The sequence below is a fragment of the Sorex araneus genome, chromosome X (assembly GCF_027595985.1).
Source record: "Sorex araneus isolate mSorAra2 chromosome X, mSorAra2.pri, whole genome shotgun sequence".
NCBI lineage: Eukaryota > Metazoa > Chordata > Mammalia > Eulipotyphla > Soricidae > Sorex > Sorex araneus.
In genome coordinates this window covers 230,312,797-230,328,433 of record NC_073313.1, presented here as the reverse complement: position 1 = coordinate 230,328,433, position 15,637 = coordinate 230,312,797, and the positions used below count along the sequence as shown (strand labels likewise).

The 15,637-nt window shown below is 40.7% G+C and overlaps 1 protein-coding gene across 1 annotated transcript in view; it reads left to right on the top strand.

The window, feature by feature from the left end:
* Positions 1 to 15,637, top strand: part of RFTN2 (raftlin family member 2) — a 73,078-nt gene that overhangs the window by 2,114 nt on the left and 55,327 nt on the right. Inside the window, exon 2 of the mRNA XM_055121889.1 lies at positions 12,018 to 12,201. Coding sequence (XP_054977864.1) covers positions 12,018 to 12,201 — 184 coding nt within the window. The remainder of the gene's footprint in view (positions 1 to 12,017; positions 12,202 to 15,637) is intronic.

Genomic DNA, 15,637 nt, shown 5'->3' with positions numbered 1-15,637 from the left:
ATACTCTCCTCAACCTTAAAACCTTGTCAGTTCTTACATGTTTGGCCAGAGACATTTTGATTTGCATTTTAAGATTTGTTGCACCATCCCCCACAGGGCTTAAAGTAACTTGCAGATCTTTTCTGATGCATTTCCCTGTGGAACTCTTAGCAGTCTCCACCAAAGAAACACAAACCCCGTGAATCAGAAAGATCTAGAGCTTTCTTCAGAAATCAGTTGGGTTATTTGTTTTATTGGAAGTCCTCTCTGGGAAAGGAGTATAATTTTGACCTTCCACTCTAGGCTTTGGAAGAGGTAACGGACATTGCACTATCTTGGCTAAGCACGAGTATAGTCTGCAAATGATGCCACAGGAATAAGTCACAGCTTAAAGTTGAATCTGCTTCCTGTCTGGTCCAGGTATTTCGTGTCCTGGTGTTCCCTTAAATTTCTTCATTCATCCACATATTCTTTGGTTTGGTTTTTGACTTTGCCTTCCCCTCAGAAGCCAAGCCTCGCAACATCAACCCAGGTCTTCAAACCACCTTCCTCTCTTGTGCTGCCTCCGACTTCCACCTTCCACACACCAGTGTGTAGTGGAATTGGGTAGATGGGCAGTAAGGAGGGGCACTGCACTTGCCAATCTCCCATTCGCATTGGCAAGTCTATCCTAGGCTTGCTGTAAGGAATATTGAGTAGTGGCACCTCCGATTTTCAGTGGCCACTGTGCAAAAACCTTTGAGGAAACAAAATGGGCTGGTGACAGCTGTGTGTGCTCTTGATGAACTTATCCCTCACCTTCTTTTCCTCTGTTTTGCAAATAGAGGACATGAGACAGTCAGGTTCCAGAGAGAGCAAAGGAAAGAGACTGAAATTTCTTTCCTTTGTGTGATGGTAGTTATTATTGTCTTGCACAGCTTTCTTTTCCATTCAGTTGCCCGGCTTTGGGGGGAGAGCAGGAACTTTGAGCTTTTTTTTTTTTTTAACATCTCTATGGGAAGAATAAAAGCATGTTCATTAAGCACAGAGGTCAAAATTTCTTGGTCCACTCACTAACTGTCGAGTTTGTAAACTTTGCTTCTTCTCATTTTCTTCATCTGTAAAATGGAGAATCTGATGCGACTTCCAACATAAAGTTGTTTTAAGGATTAAGGAGATAATACAAGATAATCTATTTGGAAAGGTATCTGATACTTAGTAAGCATTTACAAAAATTAACTATTATTATCCCTTTTGGCTTTCTGCCAGGTTTGCCATCTATGCTCGTAAGGTTCAGTACAATTTTTTTTTGTGATTTTTAAAAAATTGTTGTATATGTTTATTTTTTGAAAGTATATGTGTGTGTCACAGAATTTCTTAATGAGAAGTAAAATTAACTCACTGTATGATTCAAAAGGATTAGTTCAGTGCCTTGTATAATTCTTGAGTGCAATTTAAGTATTAATAGTCTTAAGGATTCTTAGAACATGTAAAACTTTTGGGTTAAAAGTCTGCAATATTCAAATCCCCCTAGAGTAACTTCCTTCTTTTGAAGTAGTTGAATTTCTGGTTGAGTATATATTGACCAATGCAAAATATATTGAGTTAAGATTTATAGCTTCTTACTTGTTTCCTTACTAGTAGAAAAAGAACCTCTCATTGTTTTTTGTCATCACTGTTACCAGTAGTAACCAAAAATAATGTATGTATTTCTAGAAAGATGCAGGAAAAAATTGGAAATACATAGATTTTTTACCTTTAAGTATTTAATATTTGAACAGGTCAAATTGGACAAGGTGATGAACTCTCCAGATCTGAAACTGAATCTTATCCTCCTGTATTTTCTGTGCCCAGCATACTGTTTGGCATATGACCAATGACCAGTAACTTTGCAGAACTAGTCAATGTCACTGTCACTGTCATCCCATTGCTCATCGACTTGCTCGAGCGGGCACCAGTAACGTCTCCATCATGAGACTTGTTGTTACTGTTTTGGGCATGGTGAATACATCACGGGTGGGGTGACTTGCCAAGCTCTGCTGTGCGGGCGAGATACTCTCGGTAGCTTGCCGGGCTCTCTGAGAGGGGCAGAGGAGTCAAACCCAGGTTGTCTGCATGCAAGGCAAACGCCCTACCACTGTGCTACCGCTTCAGTGGTAACTGCAGAACTAGCAAATGAAAAATTACAAAATGAGATAAAAGAGGAGCTGGAGAGATAATGCAGCAGCTAAAACACCTTCCATGCAGCTAGACCAAGGTTCAATCCCCAGCACTACATATGGTAGTAAACCTTTAACCTGTCCTGAGCGAAGAGCCAGGAGTAAATTCTGAGCACCACTAGGTATGCTCCCTCCCCCCAAAAGAAGATACAGAAAGTGTCGGAAAAAAATTTATTTGGGATAGTATTCACTGGAACTTGACTAAGACTTTAATTGAATGTGAAGAAAAAAATAGGATTAAGAAAAGCAGAAAAAGATTAAGAGGATAAGGCCATTTGAGGGTTACTGAACAGAGCAATGAGTTAAGGGAGGTTTTGAAGAGAGAGGCAGAAATAAAGTTGCAAACAAATGGAACACAGCATGCTTTGACTTATCTAAAGAGAAAAGTCTGATTATAACAGGGGTAGTAACAAGGGTCTGCAGATGATGGGCAGCAGCAAGGATGCAGTGCAGGCGGTAGATGGCAGACATTATTATTATTGGAGAAGCAAGCATAACCTGCATATGAAGCGCCAGAAGGAGGATCTGGAGCAATAGTACAGTGGGGGCGGCACTTGCCTTGCACACAGCCAATGCTGGTTCAATTTCCAACATCTCATGTGGTGACCCAAACCTACCAAGAGTGATCTCTGAGCACAGAGCCAGGAGTAACTCCTGAGCCTGACCTTGAGAGAGAGAGGAAGGGGAGGGAGAGAGGGAGAGGGAGGGAGGGGAGAGGAGGGGAGATGATGGGATTGGAAAGGAGGAGAGAGGAGAGAAGAACGAATTCAGGGCCTGAGTAACTGGGAATTAATGATGCTTCTTACAGAAGGCCATCCTTCCAGGAGAGTATGGGGTGAAAGCAATTCCCTACAGGAGTGTTGCATTTGAAGTATTTATGGACTGTTGAACAGAGGCACTTGGCTGGGGATGATGACTTCTCAGACTAGTTGGATAGTCTTTAAGAGAATAAGTATCTGATGTTGAGTCAAGTATTTAGCCCCAATCCAACAAAATTACAGAGAATAAAGACAATCAGAATTGTAAAGCAACATAGAACTTAAAGAAAGGAAGGGGTTCCAGAAGCTAAAAGTGGTCAATGATTTCAGCTACTAGAGAATTTTCAAGAAGCATGAATATGTAGCACTGAAGAGAATGCATTTTAAAAAATCAGCAAAAGGATCAGGGCGGTGGCACAAGTGGTAGAATACATGCCTTGCTTATGCAAGGCCTGGGGTTGATTCCCAACACCACAGAGTCCCCTTTCCTCAGCACAAAAAGGAGCATCCCCTCCAGCAGTACATAATCAACAAGAAATGCAATGTTGGACGGAGGAGATGGCTCAGAGGACCAGAGCACGAACATTGCATGCAGGAGGCCTGAATTTGAAGCCCAGCAATTCGTGATTTCTGAGTACCACCATGAAAGGTCCATAAACAGGACTAAGTATGACCAAAATATGTGTTTGTGTGTGTGTGTGTGTGTGTGTGTGTGTGTGTGTGTGTGTGTGTGTAAGGGTGGGGGGCGAGGATGGAGGGAGAGAGTGATTTCTGAATTTCTGAATTTTTAAAAATCAACAAGAGAAGGAACAAAGAGATAGTTTCAAGGGCTACAATGCATGCTCCTGAGTGAGGAGCTAGGATGCAAAGCTATATAGAGTCTAGTTTCTTCCATCTATGCACTTATATCCTATTAAAGGCACTAATGAATAAGCATTCTATTACAACAAGTACGTTCTGTGGTAAGGCATGAGAGTTAAAGAAGTAGAAAGTGTGACCCCAGAAAAATAAAATTCAAAGTTGGACATTTTACAGACTAAAGATAATAACTAGAAAGTTGTTTAAACTTTATTATTTCTATTTTAATAATAAAAATCCACTTTGCATTGATATAAATCTCAAAGTTCCGCCATCAAAAGTTTTCTTTTATCAATGCTTCAAAATATTCTTGTACTGTATGGTAATAATTTTGCAAATCACATAGCAATGGCTTAAGAGTCTCCAACCACACCCATTAATGCTGTAAACAGCCCCATCTGACCCTTCTCCCAAAGAACTAAGAAAGAACTGATGGAGGTTGGGTAGCTAAGAGCAAGATGGCTTGCAGCTGCTGCTAATGGCCTCTGCTATTCAACTCCCAGCCAAAACAACCACCACCTCCCCCTTAATTTCCTGTGTTTAAAAGTAAGAGGGACTGCCCCTTTCTGCTCACTAGGCAGAATGCTGCCCAACCATGAATGGTTTGATAAACCCAATTATATCTTAAAAAGAGTTGGGGAGGGTCGTAATAGAGCCTGTGACATTAGTAACTTGGTGTGAGAATATCAAATCAAAGGCTTTCCTCAAACACTTCATTCTGGTAAGCACTGATGCTCATTCCAGGCCCGTGTCTGCACAATTTAAAATATTGTTTTAAAAAATCAAGGCAGGGGGTTCAATTTCCGATATCCCATATGGCCCCCGAGCACTGCCAGGAGAACTTGCTGCATGCAGAGCCAGGAGTCACCACTGAGCCAGCAAGCTTGGCCTGATGTGGCTCAAAACACCACCACCACCATCTCCACCATCCAAAAATCAAAGGTTATGTGAAGGAAATTTCCCAATAGGCCCACATCTGTTTTTCCTCTTCTTGCTCCTGGGTTCACGTCCTTTGAAATGGGAGTAGCATGTTTAGCGTTAGTACCAGTATAGGTTAAGGACAATTTGCTTATAAGTTGATAGCGATCCTCTTCTCACCATCCTCCTTGCATATACAGTGATGAAGAGTTGGATCGGTTTTTGTGTCCTAGGATGGTCACCACTCACTGTCTTAGAATTGTCTAGGTGCCCTGGCCTGAACCTGGGCAGGCTCCGATTTGTAATATCCCTGGGATGGCCTAGGGCAGAAATCTCAAATTTGTGAGACTTGGACCCCTTTAATTGATACATAGATCTCACTTGGTATTTACAGATCTAAAATATTTTTAGTATTGTTTATTAATTGGGAGACATTACAGAAGAGTCTGGTTTGGTTTGCAAGAGCAGAGAAATATCTTCTTAGATATTTCTACACTTAAGGTTGAAGACTTTTCTAGCTGTCTTCAACCTCAGGTGTAGAAAGGTTGAAGACCACTGGTGAACCATGTTGGTTCGGACTGCCGGTCTCTAGCGTACCGACTGCTGGTCCATAACATACTGTTCTGTGTATACAGGATGGATGCTGGTGTAAAAAGAACACATGGCTAAAGTACATGCTTTGCATGCAAGAGGCCCAAGTTTTTCACCTAGTACCAGTGGGAGTGACCCCGACAAGCACTAGGAAATAACCTAATAATAATAATAATAATAATAATAACAACCAACAAAAACAAAATAATTCGATTTGAGAGTCGGGGCAGAAGGAAGAGGTTCTTGGAAAGTAGAAGATCCACTAACACTCCCTTATGGCCACAGTGGGCTGGAGTTTCCATGTACTTTAGATAAGAGTTTTGGCTTGGCTTGGTTTTGAGGGGGGCCACACTTGCCAATGATTCAGGGTTCTGCTCTTTGGCTCTGCCACCCCCTACCCAAACAAACAAAATTCCAAATCTCTGCAATGATCCTGTTTGTAGCTGGGTTTTTGTAGTTATTGTTGTTTATTTATTTTTTTTTTTAGTCATACCTGGGCAATGCTCAGGGGTAACTATTGGCTTTGTGCTCAGGACTTAACTCCTGGTTAGCTCAGGGAACCATATGGGATACCAGAGATCGAACCTCACTGGCAAGGCAGGTGCCTTCCTTACCTGTTGTACTCTCACTCCAGCTCCGCAGATGTTTTTTAAAACCAACAATGACATCTCTCCTTGATTTCAAATCCATTTTAATCTAACTTCTCAGGTCTTGAACACCAACGGGCATATCATGAATGTCCGAGAGCTTCCTCAGATACGGCTCATATTTTGTAGTTACTATCCAAACTTAGGAAGCTGATACTGTGAGCCTTGATTCAGACAGGTGAAGTAGCTTGTTTCAGATGAACTGCCTGGTGAATGGCATAACCAGGATATGAACCCAGGAGATTTTCTTCCCAAGCCTAATACTCAGGAATAGAGAGAATAAAGTGTGGTCTCTCCTTCCACAGGGTGGACACTGTTGACCAAACAATCAACAGTTGTATGGCATTTACTACAAGCCAGGCACTTCTTAGGAACAAATACTAAAATATTTAATCCCCCAAATGATGCTATAAGGCTTGGGTCTAGTATTTTCCTCACATTTCTGCAGAGGAAACAAAGTACATGAATGCAAAATACCCTTCACAGAGCCAGGCCATGGGTCCTGGCAGTTTGCTCCTGCTCTCTGTTCGCAGATCTGTTGCTCCACAAGCACCCTGGAGCTCTGTGAATTGGGTGTTCCTGCCACATGCAGTTTGAACGGAGTTGTTCCTTTAATAAGTATGGTTAAGCATTTAGCCATAATTTCCATGTCTGTGCTGAGTACTATTTATTGAAAGACACAAAGTAGCTTCTCAGAGCTGCCATCACCAGCCTATCTTGGAAGAGGTCGTTATTCACTCTGGGGAGCTGTGACATAAATTCTTCTTTATTGGAATGTGCACAGCTCTTCCTTTCCTCACGTCTCTAAACTCATTTCATCCTCATTTCAGCAGAGTTTAACATCACGAGGCATTGAGTGGATTGCATAAGGGGAAGTTCTCAGAAAATTCCCACGTCTGTTTTTCCTCCTTTTGTTTCTTGGCCTGCGTCCATCTTTCTTGAATGGAGGTGTTTCAAGTCACTTTCAGCTAGGATAATTTGAACACCGAGCCCCCAGTGACCATGATCTTTACATAAACATGTTAAAATAGGCCTATGGGTGTTAATGTATAATTTTTTTCTACCTTTGTAACTTTTGTGGGTATTTCAGTTTGTAGTTCTTCCTTGAAGCAATCCTCTTCTCTAAGTGGACTGGACAGGGCTGCGGAATGTAGCTCAGCAGCAGAGCATTTCCTTGCATGTGTGAGACTCTGGATTTGATCCCTAGCCCCACCCACAAAATAATAACGTTTTAAATAAAAATATTTTGATGTAAGAGCTAAAACTATGAAGCTTCTAAAAGAATACCTGAGGGGGACACTTTACGACATTGGGTTTGAATGAGACACCAAAGCACAGGCAACAAAAGAAAAAAAATAGGTAAATGAGATTACATCACATTTTAAAATCCTCTGTGCATCAAAAAGATACAATTGACCTTTGGAGTGGAGAAATATATTATATCAGAATATTTAAAGAATTGCAACTCAGCAATAAAATATAACCCAATTTTAAAATGGGCTATGAATGTAAATAGCCCATAACGTATTACTCCAAAAATGATAAAAAATAAAGAAGTCAAAAAGAAAAAGGAAGTAACAAAGGTTGGCAAAATTCTAAAGAAATTGGAGGGGCTGGAGAGATAGCACAGTGGTTAGGGCGTTTGCCTTGCACGGAGCCAACCTGGGTTCGATTCCTAGCATCCCATATGGTCCCCTGAGCACCGCCAGGAGTAATTCCTGAGTGCATGAGCCAGGAGTAACCCCTGTGCATCGCAGGGGTTGTACCACTAAAAATAAAAACATTTACAGAGTTGTAGACAAAATTTTATAAAAGAAAGTCTTACAATAAATCTTATTGCTTATTATAGAAATGATGCCTAGGGGCCAGAGTGATAGTGTAGCAGGTTTAGTGCTTGTCTTGCATGCGGTGGACCCAGGTTCAACCCCTGGCACCCCATATACAGTTCCCTGAGCATTGCCAAGAATGATCCCTGATCATAGAGCCAGGAGAAAGCCCTGAGTGTGGTCCCAAAACAAAACAGAAAGTGGAAGTGTTCGAAATAACTCACAAAACTCTTACTCTGGCTTTTTTCTATTAATCAGGCATCATTTTCTCTGTCTTTTCCTTTGTACGTCATGTTTGGCTGAAAAGCAGGGAGATTTGAAGCAGGTACATTCTATCATGGCACCAGGTTTTCATTTCCTTCCCACTGTCCAAGGCTGTCCATTCCTTCCTCTGTGCTGTGCATACTATTCACTCCCCTTTTGGACTATATTATAATTTTATGGTTATTTGCTTACATATGTGTTGGATGGTTCTTTTTCACATGACCTAGGATTTTCTTTAGGGAATTTTAATAGTTTAGTAGAATATTGTCCTAAAGAGAATCAAGTAGTGAAATGATTGCATGGAGGAGAAAAAATTATCAAGGTTGGTTTAATGAAATAAAAAGTTAGTAAATTCAGAAATGAATTTAGAGGTCATAAGAGGAACACAAGAAAGGACACACAAACAGTACTCTAAATTGTTCTTTAAACTGTAAACGTAGGCTCCTTAACTTACTGGGAATCTAAGCAGGTAAATTAAGAAAGAGTCTCTTCAGAAGGCTCTAGCTTCAGTTCCTGTTTTATAAACTGTAAGTTAATGATATCGCAATGATTGTGATGGCTGGAATATGTGGTGATTCTGTCTTTAGCTACTGAGGAATGGCCACACTAGTTTTTCATCGTAGCTATACCATCATATGTTCCTCCCAAGAGTGCACAACTATTCCAATTTCTTTTCTTTTTGGGTCACACCCTGCGATGCACAGGGGTTACTCCTGGCTCATGCACTCAGGAATTACTCCTGGCGGTGCTCAGGGGACCATATGGGATGCTAGGAATCGAACCCAGGTTGGCTCCGTGCAAGGCAATTTTTTTTTCAATGTTTTGTAGAATTAGTATACAGTTCTAAAAACATCTTTATTGTTTATTGTTATACAAATAAATCATACTAAGTTCTTGGGAAATCATAAATGGTGCTTAAAATACTCAAAATAAAATGAAGTAAACCCTTCAAGAAAGAAAAAAAAAAGAAGTAAACCCAAATGAATCCCTAAGTAATTTACTTGCAACCAGGTTGAACTGAGTTGTTTTATAAGAAACCCCAGCTGGGGGCTGGAGCAATAGCACAGCGGGTAGGGTGTTTGCCTTGCACGCCGCCCAACTGGGTTCGATTCCCAGCATCCCCTATGGTCCCCCGAGCACTGCCAGGGGTGATTCCTGAGTACATGAGCCAGGAACAGCCCCTGTGCATCGATGGGTGTGATCCAAAGAGGAAAAAAAAAATTTTTTTTAAAAAGAAACTCCAGCTATTTCCTTAAAATCGAGAGTAACTCTCTTTTTTAATTCCTATTAATAATAATGAAGAAAATAGGTGAAAGTAAATCATTTTAAATCTAAAAGATTGTCCAGGAAGAGTACAGGGCTCAGTGAAGAATGCATCCTTTATAAGTATTCGTACCCAGGGCTCCAGCCCCGGCACCACAAAAAAATTATAAGCATTCATTTTTAAATAATCTAAAAAAGAATGAAATTTGAGGAAGTGGATTCATTTGTGTTAAGATAACTTCCCATTGAATGCTTTGTTTTTGAAAACCAAGAATAAATACCTCACTGATGACAGATCTCTGCCAATCACGTTAATGTTAATGTCAGAGAAGGGGGGATTTCCTCTGGCCTTTTCTCCTCCTCCTCATTTTAATCTCTTTCCTGTGTCAACACTGTAGCAGTCCTTTGCCACACACCAGTAATCACACTAACCTCAGGCTAATAGCCTGTGCTGCATACCTGGAGTTAATTTCATCCATTTTTGGATTAAAGAGATCATCATATTACAGGTTTACTTTTAGTTACTAAGACTTGATTGTTTTCCAGAAAAGAGGATATTGTTAGAGAAAATGAAATTGTTTTCTAAATCTATAGTGCTCCGTCATTAAGAACATTTTCCTAGACTAGGGATGTAACTGGTCGAGCACATGGTTTGCATGTGTGAGAGTCTGGGTTCAATATCTGGCACAGCGTGATCTCCTGAGAACTCTGGGATATGGTGCCCAAAACAATAGCAACAATAAAGAAAAAGAAAAACTATTTTCTTCTCATATTATTTTATTTTGTCACTGTGAATCACCAAGTTATTCATGATTGCATTTCAGATATCCAATGTTCCAGCACCAGTGCCCTTTACCAATGCCCACTTCCCTCCGCCAGTCTCTCCACTTCCCTCCCATCCCCCACTTTGCTTCTGTGACAGATACTTTATTAAACTTTTTGGCCCTATAGTTTACAATCCGTTTTTTTCCCCCGCATAGTTTTTGTTCTTTTACTATCTAAAACTGTTGTGAGTTGTCAGCATGTATTAGCTACTTATTTATATTTTAAATATAAAGAATAAACAGCTAATGAGAACTTAGAATTTGGTTTCCAGTAATGTTTTACGATTACTTCTTAAAAGAAAATTGTCCCATATAACATACCCTTTTCTTTTACTGAAGTGTGCAGATTCTACAGACTCTGGATTTACCCAGTTTCTCTGGATTTACCCAGCTTCCCAGAGATGCTCCATCTATCATTAGTTTTATATTTAAATTTTCATTACATTTAGAGTTACATAATAAAAATAAGTTCTGAATATCTTTACTAGTTCAGCCTTTTTTTAAGCATTTGTGTAAGTTCCAGAAGAGAACATATTTCTAGTTTTCTGAAGAAGCTTAAAAACTGCTTTTTAAGTTTTACTGGTAAAAGACAATTCTTGCTTGACAAATACCATTTCTCTCACTTTTAAATCCTTATACATTTATATTTTATTTTTCTGTATCCTCGCCAGCAGTTCTGGGGGTCACAGGGATATACCTGGTGTGCCTGTCAGGCCGTGCAGTGCCAAGGATCCAATTAAGGACTCTGCCCGTGCCAGGCACGCGCTCCATCTCATTGAATCATCTCCCTGATGTCTAATCTTAAAAATGAAGAGACTTACTCTTTTTAATTTAGTGTGTATTTATTTCGGGGGTGGGGGAACAGCTGATGGTGCTCAGGGTTTACAGGGCTCACTCCTGCAGGGTTCATGGGACTATCTGAGGTGCTGGGGATCAAACCTGGGTTGTTGGCATGGAAGGTAAGCACCTTACACACTATACTTAATCATTCCAACCCCCAAGAATTAATAAATTTATTCTTAAAATTCTAAAATCTTTGGCCAGGGAAACGGTTTAAACAGCTTTCTATGCTTCCCATGTTGGAGGGCCACTTCCCATGTGGCCCAAAAACAAACAAGAAAAACAAGAAACCTAAAATTTGAAGGAATATTTGTAATTATAAAAAGAATTGGCTCTTGGGGTTGGAGAGATAATACAACTGTAAGCTGCTTGCCTTACATGCACCCAATCCAGGTTTGATCCCTGACATCCCTTATGGTCCCATGTGCCCTACCAGGAATGATCCCTGAACACAAAGCTGAGAGTAAGCCCCAGGTGTGGCCAAAAATCCAAAAGCAAACAAAACAAAAACAATCTGCCCTTCAACATAAGGTATTTTTCTTATCTATAACTTCACTGCCTTATTAATAAACATATAGTCACTCTGAAATTTTAAAAAATAAAGTTGCTTTAAGTGAAAAAGAAAAGGGCATCATGGACTGAAGAGATAGTATCTTGGGTAGGGCTCTTGCCTTGCATTTGGCCAACCCAGGTTCAATTCCCAGTACCACACACGGTCTCCAAGCACCACCAGGAGTGATCTCTGATCACAGAGCCAGAAGTAATCCTTGAGCACTACAGAGTGGGGTCCAAAAACCAAAAGAAACAACAGAAAAAGTCATTGTATTTCTCCTTTCAGATATTTATGTGGTTTTATATCTACCAGTTCATAAGGTCACTTTTGTTTTATTCCAAAATAATTTACAACATATATAGAATATGATAATATATTGAGATGAAAGCACATGGCTGTGCTTTCAATTTATTATCATTTACTAGTATTATCACCCATAGAAATAATATATAATTTAATTTTATAACTGTGTGAATATCTTTGTATTTGATATTTTAGCATCGCCAAATCCAGAAGTCATCAAAATTAATTCAGTTCAGGATATTGTAACAAAAGTCGAAGACTACTATCTTAAAGGATATATTGTTGGGGCTATTCATCCTGTTATACAACCTTTGGGACAGCAGAAACAGCTACCAGCAAGTTACTTATACAGGGCAGTGCTATCGCGCTTAAAAGTAAGGTGAGTCTGAAGCTTAAGACGCTGCTTAGAGTGACAGTTTTCTTTGACTAAGAGAAAATTTAAACAAAGTGATGTAGAACAAAGAATAATCAGGGGGTCATTAGTTTAAAATACATTTTCCTGCAATTGGACCCAGTTGGAGAGAAGGAAACAGACGTCTTTCCTTTAAAGCTCTTGTTTGATTTCAACTCCTTGCAGGCAAACATGCTCTAGATGAAGACAAAGGGAACAAAGGGAAAGGAAAATAGATGCCCAGAAGCCCCAGGAAGCTCCTGTAGCACCTTCAGCAAATGGGTCCTTAGTGGAGGCAGCTGGTAACTTCAAGTCTTCTCACAGGGTCCTGGAGCTGACTGAGCCAATGAAGGGCATTCTCACTGACTGTTAAATTTTTCTGCATTGTTATGTTAGTAGCAATGACTAAAATTATGTCTACTTTCCAAATCTTTTATGACAAAAAAGACTTACTCTGTCAAATACTAAAAAATAGATGTTTTACCAGATTTTTCCAAAAAATATAGGAAGTAAAGGACCAGAGAGAGAAAGAGAGTTTAGGAGTTAAGGCACTTGCCAAGTATCTGCCACGCCCACTTCAATCCCTGGCAACACAGCATCCCTGAGCGTCAGGGTGTAACCCACAGGCTCCCAAGCACTCCTGGGGTAGCCCAGCTAATCCCCGGCACCACAGGTCCCAAGCAACCTGCATTCTCTGGCCCTCACATAGAATTGCTGGCCAACTGGGCCAACGATCTATTTGGGAGGTCCCACCCGAAAAATTTAAAAATATTTTTTTTAATTTAAAAACATGTAAAAACCACAAGTTTTAGTGTCTGTGTATGTATATTCTATTATATTATTATATTATATATTATATATGTAATATATATCACTATCACTGTATCACTGTCATCCCGTTGTTCATCAGTTTGCTTGAGCAGGCACCAGTAACATCTCCATTTGTCCCTGTCACATGCTAGTGTAGCCCAATGGCATATTGGGGGCTCTTTCAGGATCAGGGGTTTGAGGGCTGTCGTTGTTACTGTTTTTGGCATATCAAGTACGCCACGGGTAGCTTGCCAGGCTTTGCTGTGCAGGCAGGGTTGTAATTTGCCGGGCTCTCCAAGAAGGACACAGGAATTGAATCTGGGTTGGCCGCATGCAAGGCAAATGCCCTACCCGCTGTGCTATCGCTCCAGTCCATATGATATAATATATCATATATGTATATTTCGTTTGTTTGTTTACTTTGAAGACCCTTTGCTTGGGTGCCAGGTGATAGCTGAATGGGTGGAAGCACATTCTTTGCATGCAAGAGGCCCCAGTTTCATCTTTAGTACCACATGGTCTCCTGAGCAACTACCACAAGCACCACCCTATTTTGCTCAAAACACCCCTCCCCAAATACAACCTTTGTTAGGGTTAGAGGTGACTCAGTGGTAGAGCACATGCCTTGAGTCTGACCTCTGGAATTTGACGAGTACCTCTGGGGGTGGCCTCTGTAAAAGAAATCATATTTTTTAATGACCTTTTAAGTAGCTGTTTTCTCAAACAACACTGCAACTATTTCTGCCAGCCTTCCTTGTCACTTTTATTATTTTCAAAATAATTGTTCCTCCCGGGGGCTGGAGCGATAGCACAGTGTATAGGGCATTTGCCTTGCACATGGCCAACCCAGGTGATTCCCAGCGTCCCATATGGTCCCCTGAGCATTGCCAGGGGTAATTTCTGAGTGCAGAACCAGGAGTGACCCCTGTGTATCGCCGGGTGTGACCCAAAAATATATGTATATGTATATGTACATTTGTATATATATTTATTGTTTCTCCCTCCAACGAAGGATGAAAATTATCAGACTGATATCTGAGTTTAACACATTAAAAATGTTTGTTTTCACAGACTTCAGATTTACCAAAAGTATCTCAGAAATCAGAGCAAAAATGTTGCTTTCACTTTATTTTTTTTTTATTTTATTGAATCACCATGTGGAAAGTTACAAAGTTCTCAGGCTTATGTCTCAGTTATACAGTATTCAAACACCTATCCCTTCACCAGTGCCCATATTCCACCACCAAAAATCCCAGTAAACTTCTCGCCCCGCCCCCCCACTCCCAACTGCGTGACTGATGAATTTCACTTCATTTTCTCTTTACCTTGATTACATTCCATATTTCAACACAAAACTCACTATTGTTGCTGGAGTTTCCCCCCAAGAAAGACAGCCCTACTACCAAGGAAGCATTTGATAATTAGTTTTCCCTTGCTTAGAATGAAGAGATATGTAGTCCCACTGCTCCAAGTACATAACTCTTTTTTTTCCCTTTTTCCCTTTTTTTTTTTCCTCACCCCCCTTCCTGCGCCTCATAATATGGTGGATGCCACGCCGCGTTTCTCCCCGAAAATGGGAAACCGGGAAAGAGGGATATTTCCTCTTCTCAGCTGGTGTGGGGCTATGGCTTAGTTCACAGTCTAGAGAAATGGCTGCTGCTTTGATTACCTTCAATATTTCAACAAAAAACTCACTGTTATTGTTTGGAGTTTCCCCCCCAAAGTCAGACCTGCTAAAAAGGAACCATTTCACATTGCTGACAATTAAGGGATGTTAAGTTGCGCGGCTGCAGCAGTGGCCGCGTGGTTTGGGATTTCTGTATAAAGTCCAGGGAAAATTCTTCCAGAAATTGCATAGCCCAGCACACAGTCCCAGTGCATTGCTGTAGGAAGCTGCTTTGGATGCCAAAATGGGGTAGAAGACCTCTGGAATCAAAGTCTTTAGGAGCTGAGGGGTTTTGCACTCAGCAGCTCTGGATTTATCTGGGCCAAGAGTGTGCAGGTAACGCCCACTTCCTATGGTTGCCTATGAGCCACAAACTGTAAAAACCGTATACCTCTGGGTTAGGAGTCTTAGAAGGTAGCTCTCGCCACGTGCATATTGCTGCCGCCGCCATTTTCCGTGCAGAAAAACAGGGTGGAGAGGAAAAATCCATCCCCAGGCAGCTCAGAGTTGTAGCCCAGCTCACAGTCCCAGTGCATTGCTGTAGGAAGCTGCTCTGGATGCCAAAATGGGTTAGAAGACCTCTGGAATCAAAGGCTTTAGGATCAGAGGGTCCCGTTGCTTTCACTTTACAGTGATAAAACAGTATCAGCCACTTTAGTCACTTTTATAATACTAAGAAAAAAAAGATTAAAAGGAAAAGACAAAACAAGAAAACTGTAAAAAAAATCGGGGGGAGGCACACTTTCACACTATAAAAAGTCTTAGGTAATCTTTTAAGGGACACCGCTAATAAGTAATTGCCTATTTAGACATACCCGGGAGAGTGCTATGGGGGTCTGCATTCTCCCTGACATGGTACTGGCTCAGATGTATACTAGGATTTTTGTACTAAATAAATGTACCATTTTATTTCAAACCTTGCAAAAGTGCATAAATTATTTCTTCTCT